The following is a 20,581-nucleotide window of genomic DNA, read 5'->3' on the forward strand; positions in this document are numbered from 1 at the left end:
TGGCTGCACTGACCATATCTCTGCCTGCTGCATGTACTATGGACAGTATTCCTGCCTGCTGCATTGACGATCCTTTCGCTGCTGCTGACCACATCTGCCTGCTACCCGGACCGATGCTCTACTCTGTGGACCACTGCACTACTAAGACAGCAGGTAATATTTTTTTTACTCTTTACTCAGAAGAATGTATTTTGGTTTATAATTGGTATGTACAGTACATGCTATGGGTTAGAAATATGAAGGACCTTCAACAATGTCTTAGGTTGGCAGGAATTTGTGTGTGTAATTTATGCTCCTAGAACGCCTGGAGGTGCTACTTGGATGTTGGACTTCTGTATGTGGCCAGGCTGTGTAAAAGTCCCACACATGTGGTATCGCCATACTCAGGAGGAGCAGCAGAATGTATTTTGGGGTGTCATTGTTGCTATGTACATGCTATGTGTTAGAAATATCTTATAAATGGACAACTTTGTGTAAAAAAAAATGTGTTTTTATTTTTTTTCCACATTTTCCAAAAACTTCTGGAAAAAAATGAACTCTTCAAAAGACTAATTATGCCTCATAGATTATACGTTGGGGTGTTAGCTTTCCAAAATGGGGTCACTTTGTTGGCGTTTCCATTATCCTGGTGCTCCAGGGCCTTCAAAAGTGTAACAGGTAGTTGAGAGATTAGAGGTGTAATTTATGCTCCTAGAACGCCTGATGGTGCTACTTCAATGTTCGGCCTCTGTATGTGGCTACGCTGTGTAAAAGTCCCACACATGTGGTATCGCCATACTCAGGAGGAGCAGCAGAATGTAATTTGGGGTGTCATTGTAAGTATGCATGTGCTGTGTGAGAGAACTAACTTGTTATTATGACAATTTTGTGTAAAAAAAAAAAAAAAAAAAAAAATCTTAATTTTCCCAAGAATTGTGGGAAAAAATTACAACTTCAAAAAATTCACCATGCCTCTTACTAAATACCTTGGAATGTCTACTTTCCAAAAAGGGGTAATTTGGGGGGTATTTGTACTTTCTTGGCTTGTTAGGGTCTCAAGAAATGATAGGATGTCAGTACATCAGCTGTGATCAGATGTGATAATTTTTCAATGATTTGCACCATAGCTTGTAGACTCTATAACTTTCACAGAGACCAAATAATATCCACTAATTTGGGTTATTTTTACCAAAGATATGTAGCAGTATACATTTTGGCCCAAATTTCTGAAGAAAAATGATTTCTTTGCAAAAATTTAAGATTGAAACTAAAAAAAAGTGTTTTTTTTTTCAACATTTTCTCTCTTTTTTTGCTTATATTGAAAAAAATAAAAAACCCAACGGCGATTAAATACCACCAAAAGAAAGCTCTGTTTGTGAGAACAAAATGATAAAAAATTTGTTTGGATACAATGTAGCATGACTGAGTAATTGTCATTCAAAGTGTGAGAGCACTGAAAGCTGAAAATTGGTCTGGGCAGGAAGGGTATATTAATGCCCTGTATGGAAGTGGTTAATTGAACTTTATCATCCCATAACATCTTCCAAAAATACCGGAGCGCAGGAGATTTGTCTTTGTTAGACATACTGGTCCGCCAGTTCAATGCAGACCTGGGAAGCCTGTTGCTTTTTCAACTCTCGGTGCAACATTCAGTGAGCATCTGGGACAAAAAGGCCGTGACCAAGACTGGACGCAATGCCGACCCCACCACCGTGAACAGAGACCGGGCAACCGCCTTGGCCCTCCTATCGGCGGGGTCCTTAAATGCCTGTTTAACCTGGAGAACGGGGAGTCCACAGATGGGGGAGATGTCAATTTTTCAGGAATCTCTCCTCAAAGGGGTAACGTACCGCCATGAGTTTTGAGACCGAAAAGGCCCGCTGTGATCGTTCCCATTCTCTGTACATAAACTTATCAAAGAAAGCCAAGTAGGGAAACATGTTAGTCGTGCGGACCGGCTTGTGGGACCCAAAATGGACCGACACCTCTGTAGATGTCCCCGCCGTATCCTCTATCTTTAGGGTATCCCGCCCCACTGTGATAAGTGCTCCTACAAACGCCCTTTCCTGCTCTGACCTGGACACGGAGTCATCCTCACTGTCCGAATGGTCCTGGCCCGCATCCTCTGAAACGTCAGAACAGGCCCGAGACTGAATCAGAGCTTTCCCCAGAAGACGGTGGGGGCATTTTTACCCCCCTTGCACCCGCACACCGCTTCCACCCTGGCAACAAAAGACTCCAGGACTGCCGACAAAGTGTCCATAGGGGGAACCGGTTGCCCCCACAGGTATGTCTGGGGAAGAAGCGCTAGGTTCTGACGCCATGCTGACCCACACTCGCCTGACACCCGTAGGGACCACAGTCTAGTTACACCAAAAGTCCACCCTCCTAGCTGCCACAGACTGAGGGGCCCACCGCAGGACTCACCACCCCGGCCAAGGTACTGCACTGTGCTATTGTTGTCCGCTCTCCCTCATGAGGTGTTCTGTGCAATTTGCTCCGTTCCAGAAGGATAAACCAGCGCTAGAGGCAAAAACTAAGGTGAAAACTACAAGAAAATGGCTGCCAGCCGCCTCAGCAAAAAAATGCCTGAGGACTCCTGAAAGATAGCCGCCGGACTTTTACACTAAGGCTACAGGAAAACGGCCGCATGACTTCCTGACTAAAAACTACAAGAAAATGGCTGCCAAACTTCCTGTCTAAAACGACAGGAAAATGGTGAGACCACGCTTACCGTCCACGCGGAGGCCTCCCACAATGTGCACACTCAAACACCCCAAAAACACAGGGAAGAGACATCGGACCCCCAGCACTCTAAAAAAATCTCCAGGACCACTGGTCCCCACCGGGGGGATCACTCCCCACCTACACTAGGCAGAAAAAACTGAGCTGCTGGATGCAGTGTGAGGGGTTATAGCCAGTAGGACCGCCCCCCCCACCACGGTACTGTGCAGTTTTGCTGTTTTAACATGTTCTGCCTAGTCCTCTCCTGAAGGTGGCGATATAACCCTAAGGTCAAGATTTAAGTTGCTGTGTCCGTCAATGAACGAATGAGAAAGCACATTTTATTTCATAGTTGTTCACCATGTACATATAAGCACATACATGTTAAATAAGCAAGACATTGCACAATCCTGTTATTGCAGGGGATTGTTCTTGAAACAAAATATGACCACAAAGCTAGTCTTATATACATCAGCTACAAAGGCTGGACAAAGTGCTAAATGCACTTTGTCCTCATAGGGGGCAGGATCAGCTTAATAAAAAAAACAAGTTAGACTTTTTTTTCTCCTCAGCATCATTTCGCAAATTACAGCTGTACAGGTCTCGTTAGTCACTGATAAAATGTTTTATTGCATTTCTGTTCTTAGGCCGCGTACACACGACCGGTCCAAGCCAATGAAAACGGACTAAAGTTCAGTTTCATCGGTCCAAACCGACCGTGTGTACGGCCCATCGGTCGGTTGTCCTTCGGAACACAAATTAGAGAACTTGTTTTAAATTCAAACCGATGGACGGCTGACCATCGGTCAAAACCGATGGTTAGTACACAAAAGCATCGGTTCAAAACCTGCGCATGCTCAGAATCAAGTCGACGCATGCTTGAAAGCATTGAACTTCGTTTTTTTCAGCACGTCGTGTGTTTTACGTCACCGCGTTCTGACCCGATCGGTTTTTGAACTGATGGTGTGTACGCACATCAGACCATCAGTCTGCTTCAGCGGTGAACCAATGAAAACGGTCCGTCGGACCATTCTCATCGGATGGACCGGTCGTGTGTACGCGGCCTTAGACATTTAAAAAAACAACATCTATGTTACATATGACACACAGAGTTACACTTACAAAACTCATTACAAACCTGGCTGTCAGACTTGAAGAACATGTGATGGAGGCTGAAATGTTAATCATTGCCAGTTTGCACAGGTCAGCAGCAGAGCCTTGAAGACATGTAAATGTTAAACAAAGAGTATGGTGTACTTTCAGAACATATTTTTATTTATTAGTGTATTGCTTAAATTTTGTATGTCAGTTTCACATTTTTGATTGCTTGCTCCCCCAAAAATGTATGTTACGGTAAAATCAAGTATACCGTTTATTTTATATTTTTTCCTGTTGCAAAGTTTCTTAGAAATGTTTTATTTATTTTTTCAAGGTTTAACTTTTTTCTGTGTGTGTGACTAAAGTGAATAAAACAAATAAAAAAAAGTTTAAATGTTAAGGGTAATGGCATAGAAATGAAAAAAATAAATAAAAAATCACGTATATAATAGTTGAGCTGATTAGGGTAAACTGAGGCCCCGTACACACGAGAGGATTTATCCGCAGATACGGTCCAGCGGACCGTTTCCACGGATAAATCCTCTCAAAGATTTCCGCTGATTTCGATGGGATGGAGTGTACACACCATCGCATTGAAATCCGCGCGGAAATCCTCTGCCGATGACGTGTCGCGCCGTCGCCGCGATTATGACGCGGCGACGGGCGCGACGCTGTCATATAAGGAATTCCACGCATGCGTCAAATCATTACGACGCGTGCGGGGAATCCCTTTGGACGAATGGATCCGGTAAGTCTGTACAGACGAGCGGATCCATCCGTTGGAATGGATTCCAGCAGATGGATTTGTTGTGCAGCACAGCAAATATCCGATCTGCTGGAATCCATCCCAGAGGAGATTTCTCCGCGGAAACAGATCCGCTGGCGTGTACACACCATAGGATCTATCCGCAGAAACCCATTTGCTGGGATTTATCTGCGGATGGATTCTATCGTGTGTACGGGGCCTAAGTGTTAATAAGGTTCAGTGTATTTCCCCTAATGATTGGTGACCAAAACTGAACTGCACTTTCAAGATGAGGCCAGGCCAGTGTTATGTGAAGGGGTAGAATACATTATTTATATCTGGAATGTTTGCCTTTTTAACTCATTAAAATATTTTGTTAGCGATGTAAAAATAGGCGATTGAGTGGTGGCAGCACAATAGTGCAGCCCTTACAAGGATAAAGTGGGTTAATTCACCTTTCTCATGGCCCATCAAACCTCTAAAAAATAATACATCATAAATTGCTTTTCAGAGGGGTGGCAAGTTCTGTTTCATGTCTAAACATTGTATTAGGGTCTGGTTACACTAGCAATTTTGTTGTAGAATCATTATGTCGTGTCAGAAGAAGACCATATGTCGTGTTCGAATTTTCTAAAATGTGTTCTGAGAATCTGACCACTCCATTTATCAACGTTAAAAATAAAATTCCTTACAAATGTGCTCTCAACTGCCTATAATTAACTGCTTGCCGACCAGCCGCCGGCAGGTCGGCTCTGCTGGGCGAGAGCACGTAGCTATACGTCACCTCGCCCAGCAGCCAATAGGGGCGCGCCCGCCGCCGGAGCACCTGCGATTGCTCGTTACAGAGCGAGGACCGGGAGCTGTGTGTGTAAACACACAGCTCCCGGTCCTGTCAGGGGAGGAATGCCTGACCGTCTGTTCATACAATGTATGAACAGCGATCAGTCATTTTCCCTAGTAAGGCCACCCACCCCTACAGTTAGAACACATCCAGTGAACCTACTTAACCTCTTCCCTGCCTCTCTAGTGTTAACCCCTTCCCTGCCAGTGGCATTTTTATAGTAATCAATGCATTTTTATAGCACTGATCGCTATAAAAATGCCAATGGTCCCAAAAATGTGTCGAAAGTGTCTGCCATAATGTCGCAGTACCGGAAAAAAAACGCTAATTGCCCACATTACTAGTAAAACATTTTTTTTATAAAAATGCCATAAAACTACCCCCTATTTTGTAAACGCTATAACTTTTGCGCAAACCAATCAATAAACGCTTATTGCGATTTTTTTAAGAAAAATATGTAGAAGAATACGTATCGGCCTAAACTGAGGAACAAAATCGTTTTTTTATATATTTTTAGGGGATATTTATTATGGTAAAAAGTAAAAAATATATATTTTTTTCAAAATTGTCGCTCTATTTTTGTTTATAGCGCAAAAACTAAAAACCGCAGGTGATCAAATACCACCAAAAGAAAGCTCTATTTGTGGGAAAAAAAGAACGGCAATTTTGTTTGGGAGCCACGTCGGTTGCAATTGTCAGTTAAAGCGACGCAGTGCCGGATCGCGAAAAGTGCTCTGGTCTTTGACCAGCAATATGGTCCGGGGCTTAAGTGGTTAAAGACTGCAAAGGTTTACCTTGTATTACAAAATTGACAGCCTGTCTTTCAGCTTGAGCTCTTAAACTGTAGTTTTTTGAGTTGATATGGGGGAGAGGCCTCTTGCGACCCATAAGTGAGATGACAAATCCTGCACATAGAAATAAAATGAACAGATTAAAAGACCAAATAAATAATCTACATAGTTTGAATTACTTATTTACTTTATTTTAAGCCTATATTAGTGAGAAGGGCAAGAACTTTTGTTATTTTTGTTATTGCTGTAACTGTGGTCACTAGGACAGGAAGAAAGCAAAATCCCCCCAGTGTGGACCCAGAGAGAAGGTTTTTTTTGTACAGGTAGAGGTTAGAAACATTTTGTTTTTATCTCTATGTGTCCAAATTGGGATGTGACACAGACCTGCCTTTACTCCTATTTTCTTTGCTTTGTCCTTAAGTTTTTACTACTCATCTTCAGCAAAACATATTCATCATTTGGGACTGTAGGCCACACCCGCCCCCACCTATACCCCAGATACAATTACACAAAACAACATGTTTATTTGGCATAAAATGGCCGCGACACTTTATTGGTTTACATCATATTTTACACAACCATTATAACTGAAACTTGTATAATAATACCATACATCATTTACATAAACTCTGCCCAGTTTTTGGAACTCAGGCAGCATCACTGTATCATCACCAAATATGTCCCCCCCCGGCTTCTGGGGTGACCCTACCATATAAAATGTTGCAATGGGAAGGGAGGGAGCGCTTCTTCATTCTTCCTGGGTCACTGCAGAGAATGCCCCAGATTGCCTGGGGAACCAGAACCTTCCCTGGACTGCTATTGGGGCGCCCCCACCTGTACTATAATTAAAGGGACAGTACCGCCCATCCCCTCACCTATAACTCCAAACTCCTTAACACCCAGAGAGGTGTCAGGTGGCCCCAGTCCCAAGAAAGCAGGCCCCAATGCTTTTGCCCGCTTTTAACATGGGACTGTAGGCCACACGTGCCCCCACCTATACCCCAGATACAACCACACAAACAAACACCACAACATGTTGATTTGGCATAAAATGGCCGCGACACTTTATTGGGTTACATCATATCTTACACAACCATTATAACTGAAACTTGTATAATAATACCATAAATCATTCACATAAACTCTGCCCAGTTTTTGGAACTCGGGCAGCATCACTGTATCATCATATATGTCCCCACCAGCGGAACTTGCGCAACAAGCCTGGCCTACCCCACATATGCAGCCATTTCAATACTATATTGCAGCCCAAGGTTAAAGATATTGGAACACACATCTGAAAGGTGGACCCCATCCTGTCTGTACAATCTTGGGATCCCCCCTTCCAGATCCACGTGCCGATACGCAAAACCCCCCCCAAGGATGGCATACATTTAGCCATTGCCCTATTAACCCTCTTCCTCATTTTTTCCATCACCCTATGCAACAGGCGTGGCACGATCTCCGAAAATACAATGGTTGCCCCCCGGAAAGTTAAATGAAAACGATAAATATCCCTCTTAACTGCAGACAACAAATCTAGCATTAGGGTGTTCCCTAAATCATTCCCAACTAAATGCACTATCAGTATTGAGGGAAGCGGCCAAACCTGAAAATTGCAATAAATGAAAATAAAGCTGGTGCCACTTCATGCCCCGCACACCCTTCCTGTACAAAGTGAAGGATTCCGGCTGTAAAAACAGATTGCTCGTATACCTACGCTGAGCTGCACGCTTTTGTGCCCATAAGATATAGGAATGGCCCAGAATACATACATAATGACAAAAACCTATGAATTAAAAAGAGAGATTAGGTCTGACATAACGTTTAAAACAATTAGACGTCCATCTACCCAAACCCATAATGGCCGAAGCCGGGAGACCCTGAGCGGCTGCGTCAGACGCAGCCCCTATCCTAAAAGAATGAGAGGAAAACTTTAATTTGTCCAGACCCAAATGTGCCATGCAGCGCTTTAGTACATATGTAAATTGATACTTAGTACCCAGTAAAACATACCAGCAACATGGCCTCTCAAATCCACCTCAGTAACTCCCGACTAATGGGCCTCATGCCGTCGGGGGTAAAATTATGCTTTTTGTAACCCTTCAGTGCCTGTTTCACTGAGAAAAAACTAAAGCAAGGCGGAAGCCGCCATAGCCGAAAGAAGAAAAATACCCTGGCAAGCGTCTTTGCAATGTAGCTGTGGGAAAACTGCCAATTCATCAAGGAAACCAGAAAAGACAAGATAGCCGATTCAGAGGGTGCGTCCCAAGCAAAAACAAGCACTGCACGTCACATAAAAGCGACAGGAACTTTCATTGAAAGCGAAACAACAACCTCTGCGGTACCCTGCGGACACAGGGTTAGCCTGACTCAACTTACCCACGGTTGGTCTCTGGGGAATGATCAAGTTAAGCCATAGGCCCACATCCCCCATCCCAGCGATGGATGCACCGCCAGTTTCTGGCGAAAGGACTCGTCATAAAGGTACCAGCCCAAACCGCCAAAACTTTTATAGGCCTCCAACACATGATCCATATGCTGAAAAAGGCCTCCACTCAGTTTCGGTTGTTTCTCAACCAGTACACTGGCAAAAACAAAAAATGCCTGTAACCAGTTATTAAATGAGTGAGCAAAAGGGCCTGCGCCTATCCTCCTCCTGCCTTTCCTCCCCTTTTTTCTCCGTTTTAAAAATAAAATCCTTAGATGTCGGAAGAAGGCATAACATATCCACAAACTCCCCAGCCCAAATTTTATCCTTTACTGACCCCGGTAAATGAAAACCCAAAGGGGACATCACATGGCAACACTTCTTTCATACTCACCTCAGGGACTGGCATTCTAACCGTCTCCCTAGGCAAGCACAAATCAGGGCTGTGCACAGTGCTACCTAGCAAACTGTGTGACATGGGGGGAGTGACATTAGAAACATTAGAGGCATGGAAATAACAGGAAGGAGAGCCCAGGGCGGGTGCAGCAGCAGACGCAGGGAAAACAGGAATAAGAATACCAGCAGAAGAAAGTGCAGTAGAAATAGCAGACAGGTAAACTATTACATCAGGCATCACATTATGCATTAACAACTCACCCTGCGCAGCTGGAGCTGGGACTGGTGCTGGAGCCAGCCCTGGACCTGATACTAGAGCTGGTACTGGACCTGGGACCGGAGCTATTATCCGAACCGGTACTGGACCTGGCATTGAAACTGATACTGGACTTGGTACTGGAGCTGCACAAACTGCTGGGACAGGAGCTGATGCTGGTGCAAGAACCATAGCTGGTGCTGGAGCATGTGCTGACGCCACCAGACCTGGCTGCACCATGCTAAACAGTGCGCCGGAGACCAGGCCACTTTGCAGAGCCTGCAGCTGAGAGGGAGCTGCCGCCTGAGGTCCGGCGTCTGCAGAAGCAGGCGGCACCATTCTGCTGGATCTTCCTCCCTGAGACCGCACGTTCCCAACCGCCTCCTCGCCGGGGACTGTGACTGAAGTCTCATCTTCTGCCGCAGTCTGGGTCCTGCCTCCCTGCCGTCCCTTCCCGGTGATCTGCCGAGCTGGTTCCAGCTACCAATATGGTTCCGAGTGCAGTGCGCAGGCGCAAGCTGAGCCGACGGAAAACATAGAGCGGGAACAGCTGTTCGTGAGCTGTAGATGCGCTCTCTCCCGATGCAGCAAGGGGGCAGGAAAGGGCGGAATGTGATATTGAACTGCTGTTCCATAGGACACGAGTCTCCTTCTTGGCTACGCCCCCTTTTCCGGGGTGAAGTGCGGCATGGCATGTCCTCCAGCCCTTTGTGTCCGCTCTGTGTCTGCCCCTGTCTCCGACCTGGTCTCCGCCCCACTGTGAGCGAGCACCGAGCATTAAAAGCTGACGATCAGCTGTTGAGTTCGGCAATTTTCATGGGCTGTTACTGCGCATGCGCGGAGTCTGCGCAGTCGGTTCCGGAACCTAACCGATGGCGGAACCAGATCTATAAGACACCGGTGTTCTGGCAAGTGGGATCCTACCATTGATGAGCACCATTGTGCTCATCCATGTATCCAGACATTGGGGCAAATCCACAAAGATCTGCCCCGGCGCAGCGTATTTGAGATACGCTACACCGCCGTAACTTACTTTTTTGGTTTAAATCCTGAAAGAATTTGCGCCGTAAGTTACGGCGGCGTAGTGTATCTCTCGTGGCGTAACGGCGCCTAATTCAAATCGGCGAGTAGGGGGGCGTGTTTAATTTAAATGAAGCATGTCCCCGCGCCAAACGAACTGCGCATGCGCCATCTCTAAATTTCCCGCCATGCATTGCGCTAAATGACGTCGCAAGGACGTCATTGTTTTGACGTGGACGTAAATTACGTCCAGCCCGATTCACGGACGACTTACGCAAACGAAAAAAAAATGTAAAATTATACGCGGGAACGACGGCCATACTTAACATTGAGTACGCCACCAAACAGCAGCTTTAACTATACGCCGAAAAAAAGCCGACTAGAGACGACGTAAAAGAATACGACGGCCGCTCGTACGTTCGTGGATCGGCGGAAATAGCTAATTTGCATACTCGACGCGGAAAACGACGGGAACGCCACCCAGCGGACGTCGAAAAATTGCATCTTAGATCCGAAGGCGTACGAAGACGTACGCCTGTCGGATCTAACCCAGATGCCGTCATATCTTGTTTTGAGGATTCAAAACAAAGATACGACGCGGGAAATTTGAAAGTACGCCGGCGTATCAGTAGATACGCCGGCGTACTCGCTTTATGGATCTGCCCCTACGTCTGGATACATGGATGAGCACAAGAAAACTATTTGAGCTAGTGCTTATTCATCACCTGGGAAAATGCATCTCTGTTGAAGAGCCATTGGTGGATACCTTGTTTCTTAAAAGAGATCCCTCTAGAATTTATATCGATCCCTAAGCCTGTTTGACTCATGAAATGTACATTTCTTTGAGTCCATGATTTCTGGTAAGCCTGCATCCTTATCGGTGGAGGGTCGTTTTGCTGCACTTAAGAAGTCACTTGAAACAGATTTATGTCTCATCAGTGCATTTTTATACCACTTATCTTTGTGAAAATGACAATGATCCCAAAAATGTGTCAAAAGTGTCCGACATAATGTCGCAGTCACGAAAAAATTGCCGCCATTAGTAGTAAAAAAAAAAACATTATTAAAAATGCCATAAAACTATCCCCTATTTTGTAAACGCTATACATTTTGCGCAAACCAATCGATAAACGCTTATTGCGATTTTTTTTACCAAAAATAGGTAAAAGAATACGCATCGGCCAAAACTAAGGGGAAAAAAACTTTTTTTATATCTTTTTGGGGTTATTTATTATAGCAAAAAGTAAAAAATATTGAATTTTTCTCAAAATTGTCGCTCTATTTTTGTTTATAGCGCAAAAAATAAAAACCGCAGAGGTGATCAAATACCATCAAAAGAAAGCTCTATTTGTGGGGAAAAAGGACGCCAATTTTGTTTGGGAGCCACGTTGCGCAATTGTCAGTTAAAGCAAAGCAGTGCTGAATCGCAAAAAGGTGCAAGGTCCTAAACCTGCATATTGGTCCGGGTCTTAACCGGTTAATTAGAAGATTTTCAGAAATAAAAAGAAGGTACATGGAACAGTAATACTTGAATTATGATAACACAAAGCATAGATAGATGACATTAGAAACCTCCTATAGGTTCCATTACATGAGTTTGTGTAGACTTGTATTTCCTTGTGAAGGGAATATCTCATGCATGCATTAGTGCCAATTTCCCAGGATAGAAGAGAAGCTGGAACAGCTGGTTCATTCATCTAAAAAGGGTAAGCCAATAAATACAAACTTTTGTAAACCATGTTGTGAAGCAGTGGCTGGTGCTCAAATTGCTTGGGGGGAGGGGGGTGAAATAGTTAGAACATTTTTTGCTCAGACACGATTGTATGATTGAAGTCAGCACAGTTTAATCTCAATCATTAAAGCGGAGGTCCACCTGTTTTTTTTTTTTAAAAGCCAGCAGCTACAAATACTGCAACTGCTGACTTTAAAAAAATGAACACTTACCTGTCCAGCACGTTCGCGATGTCAGCAGCCAAGACTGAGCAATCGCTTGGTCCTCGGCTGCTTCCAGCGCCATCCTCGGTGAGGGAATCAGGAAGTGAAGCCTTGTGGCTTCACTGCCCGATTCCCTACTGCGCATGTGCGAAGGATCACGGCGCGCCATCACTGGTCCCCGCTCTCTCCTGGGAACAGTGTTTCCAAGAAGACAGCGGGGGGGTGACGTGACGAGGTTGGATTACCCGTGGGAGTCAGAACCCGGAAGTGGTGCAAATACCTGTCTCATACAGGTATCTGCACCCCCTGAAAGGTGCCAAATGTGACACCGGAGGGGGGGGGGAGGGATCCAAAAAGCGCAGGTTGACTTTTTGTGTAAACCTCCGCTTTAAGCGTTAGGTGAACATACACATTGCAAAGTGAGCATGCTCTTCTCCTTTAGTAAAGCATCCCCTTTATTTTCTTTAAAGACATAGGCCCAGATTCTCAAAGGAGATACGACGGCGTATCACCAGATATGGCGTCGTATCTCTGAGTCTGAGCCGTCGTATCTATGCGCCTGATTCTTAGAATCAGTTACGCATAGATTTCTATTAGATCCGACCGGCGTAAGTCTCTTACGCCGTCGGATCTTAACTGCATATTTACGCTGGCCGCTAGGGGCGTGTACGCTGATTTACGCCTAGAAATATGTAAATCTGCTAGATACGCAAATTCACGAACGTACGCCCGGCCAACGCAGTACAGAGACGCCGTTTACGTTAGGCTTTTCCCGGCGTAAAGTTACCCCTGCTATATGAGGCGTACATGCGGCGTAACAATGTTAAGTATGGACATCGTTCCCGCGTTGAATTTTGAAAATTTTACGTTGTTTGCGTAAGTCGTTCGCGAATGGGGCTGGACGTCATTTACGTTCACGTCGAAACCAATACGTCCTTGCGGCGTACTTTGGAGCAATGCACACTGGGATATGTCCACGGACGGCGCATGCACCGTTCGTAAAAAGCATCATTTACGTGGGGTCACATAACATTTACATAACACACGCCCACATCTTCCAAATTTGAATTAGGCGGGCTTACGCTGGCCTATTTACGCTACGCCGCCGCAACTTACAGAGCAAGTGCTTTGAGAATACTGCTCTTGCCCGTCTAAGTTGCGGAGGCGTTACGTAAATAGGATTCGTTACGCCCACACAAAGATACGCCGATCTACGAGAATCTGGGCCATATCCTCCTCCTTAGTGTTGCTGCAGTTTATGTGAATTTTTGTGCGTCTTCAACTTAACTTTTAAAATCAAGGTAAACACAAGCTAAAATAGACATGTTGACCATCAACAGGAAGCAGGAATCTACTCAATGGCTAATGAAATAGGTGTTCCATTGACCAGCATTTTGTAAGCGTTGAGCATTAGGCCCCGTACACACGACCGAACATGTCCGATAAAACTGCTCCACGGACCAGTTTCATCGGACATGTTCGGTCGTGTGTACGGCCTAGCGGACAGGTTTCCTGGCCTAGCGGACAGGTTTCCAGCGGACAAAAGTTTCTTAGCATGCTTAGAAACTTGTCCGCTGGAAACCTGTCCGTCGGACATGTCCGCTGGTTAGTACGTCTAACCAGCGGACCGAAATCCCGCGCATGCGTCGAATTGATTCGACGCATGCATGGAAGCATTGAACTTCCTGGTTTGCGCACGTCGCCGCGTCACCGTCACCGTGTTCTCTGTCCGCGGGGATTTTGGTCTGATGGTGTGTACACACATCAGACCAAAATATCCCAGGAGACATGTCCAATGAAAACGGTCCGCGGACCGATTTCATCGGACATGTCTCCTCGTGTGTACAGGGCCTCACAGTAAGAGCATTTACCAAAGGTAAGTTCATGTTGCAGATACATGGGTAATTGTATCTGAATCAGCAAAATTATGAGGAAAGGGTCTGGAAGGTGGGATGGGTCTATATAAATAAAAAACTCTTCCTTTTTCCTGCTCATTTGCCATGACCCCCAAAGTGTCCTTTCTTCACCAAAATTCCCTTCAATAGGAAAATCATTTGAAGACCTGATACTTTGATTCTACAACGCTTCAGGTTTAAAAAAAATACCGAAATACCAGACCTCAGGCTTCTCAACAGGCTGTGGAATCATAGGGTACAGCACTGCAGTATCAGAGAAACAGACATGTGTTTGTGTTCCAACTTTCAGGAAGTCAACTTGTGCACAGGAGATTAAGGGGGCTCCCAAAATCTCCTAAGAGTCAGTGGGAAGAAATAGCTGTATGTATTGGAACCTAATAATGTCTACAATGATGTATCATGTATTGTGTATTTTGAACATATTTTTTCCTCACTCTAAACTAATACAAATTCAGCTTTAAAAAAGTAAACCCATCTCACACTGGGTTCTTGATATTCCTAGTCGTTTATCTTTGTTTTTCTTCTTCCCTGTGGTTTTCACAGAAATGTATTTTTGCTACAGACAGCAGTTTCTTGGAAAATCGCTACATGTTTATAAAATATAGTGGCTATTATATGCATTAAACTCATTCTCAGTGTTAACAGTTGTGCTAATTTATTAGAGGCTTATATTTGGATTTTGTGTTTTCTATATACCTCTACAATGGCAAATCAGTGTATGACATATTGATATCATTTATTTAGTCTAGATATAGGCAACCATCAGTCATCCAACTTTAGGACTACAAATCCTAGCATGCCCAGCAAATGTTTAGATCTGCACAGGCAACACATATGCAGCCAGGGCTGTCTTTAAGGCAGGGCCCTGGGCCCTGTCATTGTTGTGGGGCCCAAAGCAGCTACCTCATACTTGCCAACTATCCCGGTTTAAATTCCATTGAAGTTTTAGTTCCGTGTCCTGATATCTAAGTGTGGAGTGCTGCTACTAATGCTGCCCAGCACTGCCCTATTGTTGTGTACCTGCAGACCCGGCATTGATATGTAAATAGCAGCTGCATTCATATGTAAATAGCCGTGGATCGGCAGCATTCATATGTAAATAGAGGCGTCATTCAAATGTATATTCTACCCCAGCCCTCAAAATTTCCACTCTCCTACTAGCATTTGGCGAGTGGATTTAAGCTGGGGGCGAGTGATGACAGGGCTGCATGACCAATCTCCCTCCAATCTGTGCCTACACTTAGAGTCCCGATGAGATTGTCGGCCAAAGAGGAAAGGTGCATGCTCGGGAAAAGTAGTCTGGTGAGCCGCGCACAGGCAGAGCAGTACACAGGTGCTCTCCTTACAATTCTCATTAAGCCATGGGACCCAACAGTATGACCTCTCTGAGCCTGCCCCCCTCCCCCGACCAATGTAGCTGGAGAGCAGAAAGTAATGAGTGAGGTGGAGGATTGGAAAAATTACCAGTCCGGTGCAGCGCTCACTGAAAGTTGCCCTGACATGAGAGCGGCAGCCTTCTAGTTTGTGCAGTTTTCTTCTCCTTGTGCTCTATGTAAGTGTCCAACAGTTTAGCCTGAGCACTGTGAACAGACTGGTCTCAATGTGTGCTGTGCGCTGTCAGTGCGCGCTGTGCTATGGTGTCAATGGCTGTGCAGTTGTGTGGATCTCAGCGCTGGATTGTACTCCCTCCCGCTGTGCTGCAGCTCTTCTCCTCTCTGCCAGCCTGAATAAAAGGGGGAAGTGGGGACATGCAAGCATGGAGCCGCACACATAGGGCTCCTGATGATGAGATGAATGGGAGAGAGAGAGAGGATGGATGGGAGTTGCAGAGAAGACAGCAAGAGAATGGGGAAGAGACCCAGTTCTAGTGCCCTGTCCCTCTGGTCTGCCCCCAGTGCCCTGTCCCTCTGGTCTGCCCCCAGTGCCCTGTCCCTCTGGTCTGCCCCCATTCCCCTTTCCCATTTTGTTAACGTTGTTGTTGGTAATATTTAATTTTGTAACTTGATTCTGCATAAAACATTGTCATTCCATGAGATAATCTACGAGGGCGTGTTTACGGGTGCAATTAGGCGCAGGGCAGGGTATGAATTAGGTGGGGCAACTGGTGGCGAGTAACTCTTGTGGCCTGGCTAGTAGCTCAGGACTTGAAATTTTGAGCCCTGTTCTACCCCCATGAGGTCATATCCACCATCACCTATATTGAATGCTGACCACTGGGGAGATAAAGGGGCATGTTTGAATGATCTGTTTGCAACTGTGGTCATTCAGCCTAATAGCTCATATGCCTGATCCTAAAATTGGACAAAAAATACCGCTACGAAGCGATCGTACGATAATCGCATTGTTAGTACAGAGCTTTCGAAAGCTACTCTTGACAGTTCATCTGATATTATCTGTTCAGACAAACATGAACATTTTCCTCGTATGATACCAGATCGTAGGATTTTTGTTTAAACAGTACAATTGTCCCCCGAAAATACAATAGAAATACACTACAACACATGACATCACTTCCCGAATTTTTATTCTGTTGTACGAGAATTTGTCACTTTAGTAACCTCTCCATTTTCGATATGCGAATAGCATCTAAAAAAAACAGACAATCTGTTATGCAATTTTTGCATTGTGTGTACAGGCCATAACATCAACCTGTTCTGCAAAGGTAAGCAAATTGGTGGGGGGGGGGATGTTGTGGGGTGTGCAGAGTTAGGCAGAGAAAGAATTACAGTTTGGGTGCACAGGTGAGTAAGGAGGGGATGTATAGAGGTAAGGTTGGAGTGGAAAGGATGGGGGAGGTTTGGGGTGCAGAGGTTAGCAGGGCTTTTACGATGCAAAGATGTATTGACAGGATGGATAAAGGTGTATGGTATCCCAATTATTTCAATGGGCTGCTCTATGCGCTAGAAATGCAAAACAAAGTCCCTAACACTTTTTCAAAATCACACGGTTGCACAGCACAGTCAACAGATGCGTGAGGGTGTCATTAACAATTAATAGCACTGCTGTGTATTTGCTAAAGGGCAGCATGTTTCTGTGGTGTGAGGAAAGTGATTTTGCATACATTCCCAACACACACAAATGTGAACTTAGGCTAAATGTCTCAGTTACATTGGTGGTCAGTGTAAATCTTCTCATTATACTGAGGCTTGCTGTAGAATCCTTTCATTCACACTAGTGACCAGTGTGAATGTTCCCCTTATGTTAGTGGTCAGTGTAAATCTCTCCTTACATTGGTGGTTACTGTGAATGCTCCCATTACATTAGTGGTCAGTGTAAATCTTTTCACTACATTGGGGCTTGGTGTACAATCCTTTTAATCACACTAGTGGCCAGTGTGAAGGTCCCCCTCCTTACATTGGTGGTTACTGTGAATGCTTCTATTACATTAGTGGCCAGTGTTGAAATTCCTCTTTATATTGGTAGTCTGTAAAAAAAAATCAGCATTGCCACTGATCACTAAAATGTTTTCCCTAGGGTCCAATCAACATTAAAGATGGTCCTGTATGCAGCAGCTACTAATGCATAGTCTACCTTTAGAGAGGCACTCCTGTACCACTGTCTGTGTGAAGTCACACACTCTGTACTTCTGCAAAAATCGTTCAATAAATTTATTAGCTTCTGCTGGTGTTGTCCCAAGACATTCTGAAAGACGTTCTTTTCCTGAAAATATGTAAGAAAAAAAATATTTATGTGCATGCATAAAGTTCTAACTAACCACTTTGGCAATAAATTATAGATATGTTACACTTGGGATTTATCTATTGTGTAACCAAAATTTATTACGCTGTTTAAAGAGAGGTTGATCAGGACACTTGCACAGGAGGCTATTCTGATCTGAAATGTTGCTGTCATAAGAAAGAGCTATGTTATTTGCCTCTTCCTAGAGTGCTTTCTACTGCTGTTATGCTGTTATGAAGACTAGCAAAAGTATGCTCATACTGTACATTGAACAGGCTGAAGACATTGACAGAGATGCACCAAGACGTATCAGTGGGGAGCCATGTAGGAGAGGCGGTGTGATTGGGATGGGGGTGAGGAGTCACATATGTTGCAGAAGTGCGCATCAGAGCAGTCGCAGTTACTGCAAAAATGCATATAGTTGCAGTGGTAGTGAGTGGGGTATTATGCATCATTGCCGTGCTGGTGAGTGGGGTATTATGCATTGACGCAGTGGCAGTAAGTGGAGTGTTGTGCATTGATGCAGTGGCAGTAAGTGAGGGGTTGTGCAGTGCTGTAGTGGTGGTGAGTGAGGTATTGGGTATTGGCGTAGTGGCAGTAAGTGAGGCAAGTGGACAATATGCCATTGCCGTGGACAGACCACCACGCTATCAAATTTAAAATCACCACCAACACCATCTCCCAAAAACCAAAACACTCAACAACGAACTGGACAAGATCTCAGAAGAAACTACACTCTGAACTCTTCAAAACCACACTATCAAAAAAAATAGGAATGCTAAATCATTCACAAAAAAAACAAACACTCGACTCCTTAAACAAAGCATGATTACAAACAGCAGACACAGTCGCTCTGAAACGTAGGGCACTCATCCGCAAAAACAATTCGGGCAGGTTTAATGACACTTTTACTTTACTTTACTGCAGCAAGAACGCAGAAGAGCTGAAGGAGCCTGCAGAAGAAACCCAACAAAGGAAAACCACACAAACTACAAAGCACTCACTAAGAAATATCACAAAGCTATCTTCAAAGCAAAAAAAGAACACTTCTCAAACACCATCTCAAAAGCCCTAAACTGTCCTTTTCAAACTAGTCGCTCAGAGTATGAACCCCACCTGCCTATAGCCTCCAGCAAACGAAACCCAAGAATTCTGTAATGGGCTATCGGATTTTTTTATCAACAAAATCAAAAACATTTGTGAAATAATTCAACAGAAAAAAACAACCAACCTCACTCAGCCAAAGCAAAAAGAGGAAATCAATACGAACATTATACAATCGACAACATTTTCGCTGGTCCCGATCACCATCGACACCACCAAAAACATAATCAGAAGCCTCCGAGAGAGCACATCACCAAATGACATAATTGCTACAAAACGCCTGAAAGAATGTACCGACATCTTGGCACCTATCATAACACATCTCGTAAATCAATCGTTCAAAGAAGGGATTGTTCCGATCTTCCTCAAGTAAGGCATAATCAAACCCCTCCTAAAGAAACCCAACCTCGACCCCAAAGACCCTAACTACCGCAGACCGGTAACAAGCCTCAATACCATCTCCAAGATTATGGAGAAAGCAGTAGTACAACAGCTACAACTTCATTTGGAGACCCACAAACTATTGGACCCTCTACAGACAGGCTTCCGCCCAGTCCATGGCACAGAAACAGCACTTCTCAAAATATGGGATGACACCCTCGAAGCAGCAGATGACAGAGAATCATGTCTCCTGGTGCTACTGGACTTTAGTGCAGTGTTCGACACAGTAGACCACAAAACGCTACTCATTCACCTTAAAGAAGTAGCAGGAGTCACAGACTCAGATCTACCATGGATTGCATCCTTCCTAGATGATCGTTCCCAGACAGTGAAACTAGGAGCCTTCATCTCAGAAACTCTGGCAATTTCTTGCGGAGTTCCTCATAGATCACCCCTGTCACCCACGCTTTTCGACATCTACCTCCGCCCACTCCTCAAAATCATCAGCAAACAGGACCTGTGCTATCACTCATACGCTGATGACACTCAACTCTACTTTCGGATCACCGAAAACAAAAGACCAATATCACGGACTAGAAAAATGCCTTACACTGATCGAGGATTGGATGACTGAGAGCTCCCTCCAACTCAATGGATCCAAAACAGAACTTCTTCTCCACGCAAATCGAAAGACAAAAGTTAAGACTTCATGGACACCACCCACCATCCTTGGACAGAACATCACCCCAAGCTCCAAAGTCAAAAGTCTTGGAGTCATCTTTGACTCAGAGATGTTGATGGATGCACAAATAGGATCAGTAGTCAGCGGATCTCACCACCTTCTCCGCTTGCTGCGTAGACTCATCCCCTTCATCCCAGAAGAGGAGAAAGCAGCAGTAGTTGGAAAAATCATCAATTCCCGACGCATTGGATTACGCAAACTCTCTCTACATAGGACTACCTAAATACCAGATTTTGTGCCTACTAGCCATCCAGAACACGGCAGCCAGACTGGTAACGGGGAAAAACCCTGGGAATCCATCGCCCATCCCTGAAGACCCTTCATTGGCTAACCGTAAAGGATCACTTTCAAGACCCTCTGCCTCACCCACAAATGCACACAAGGAAACGCTCCTCAATATTTATGCGAGAAAAAAAACACTACTCTCCTAATCGTATTCTCCGATCAACTAACCAAAACCTCCTCCACATCCCCAAGTCACGCTACAAATCAAAGGGAGAACGAAGATTTGCAGTTCAAGCACCACGGCTATGGAACGCTCCACCCA

At 44.8% G+C, this 20,581-nt stretch overlaps 1 protein-coding gene across 1 annotated transcript in view; it reads right to left on the bottom strand.

Moving 5' to 3' along the window:
* Nucleotides 1-20,581, bottom strand: part of POLN (DNA polymerase nu) — a 268,106-nt gene that overhangs the window by 46,163 nt on the left and 201,362 nt on the right. The window contains exons 17-19 of the mRNA XM_040335297.1: nt 17,661-17,789; nt 6,182-6,292; nt 3,842-3,920 (exon numbers count right to left, since the gene is read on the bottom strand). Of these exons, the coding sequence (XP_040191231.1) occupies nt 3,842-3,920; nt 6,182-6,292; nt 17,661-17,789 (319 nt within the window). The remainder of the gene's footprint in view (nt 1-3,841; nt 3,921-6,181; nt 6,293-17,660; nt 17,790-20,581) is intronic.

This window comes from Rana temporaria, chromosome 1, assembly GCF_905171775.1.
Source record: "Rana temporaria chromosome 1, aRanTem1.1, whole genome shotgun sequence".
Lineage (NCBI taxonomy): Eukaryota > Metazoa > Chordata > Amphibia > Anura > Ranidae > Rana > Rana temporaria.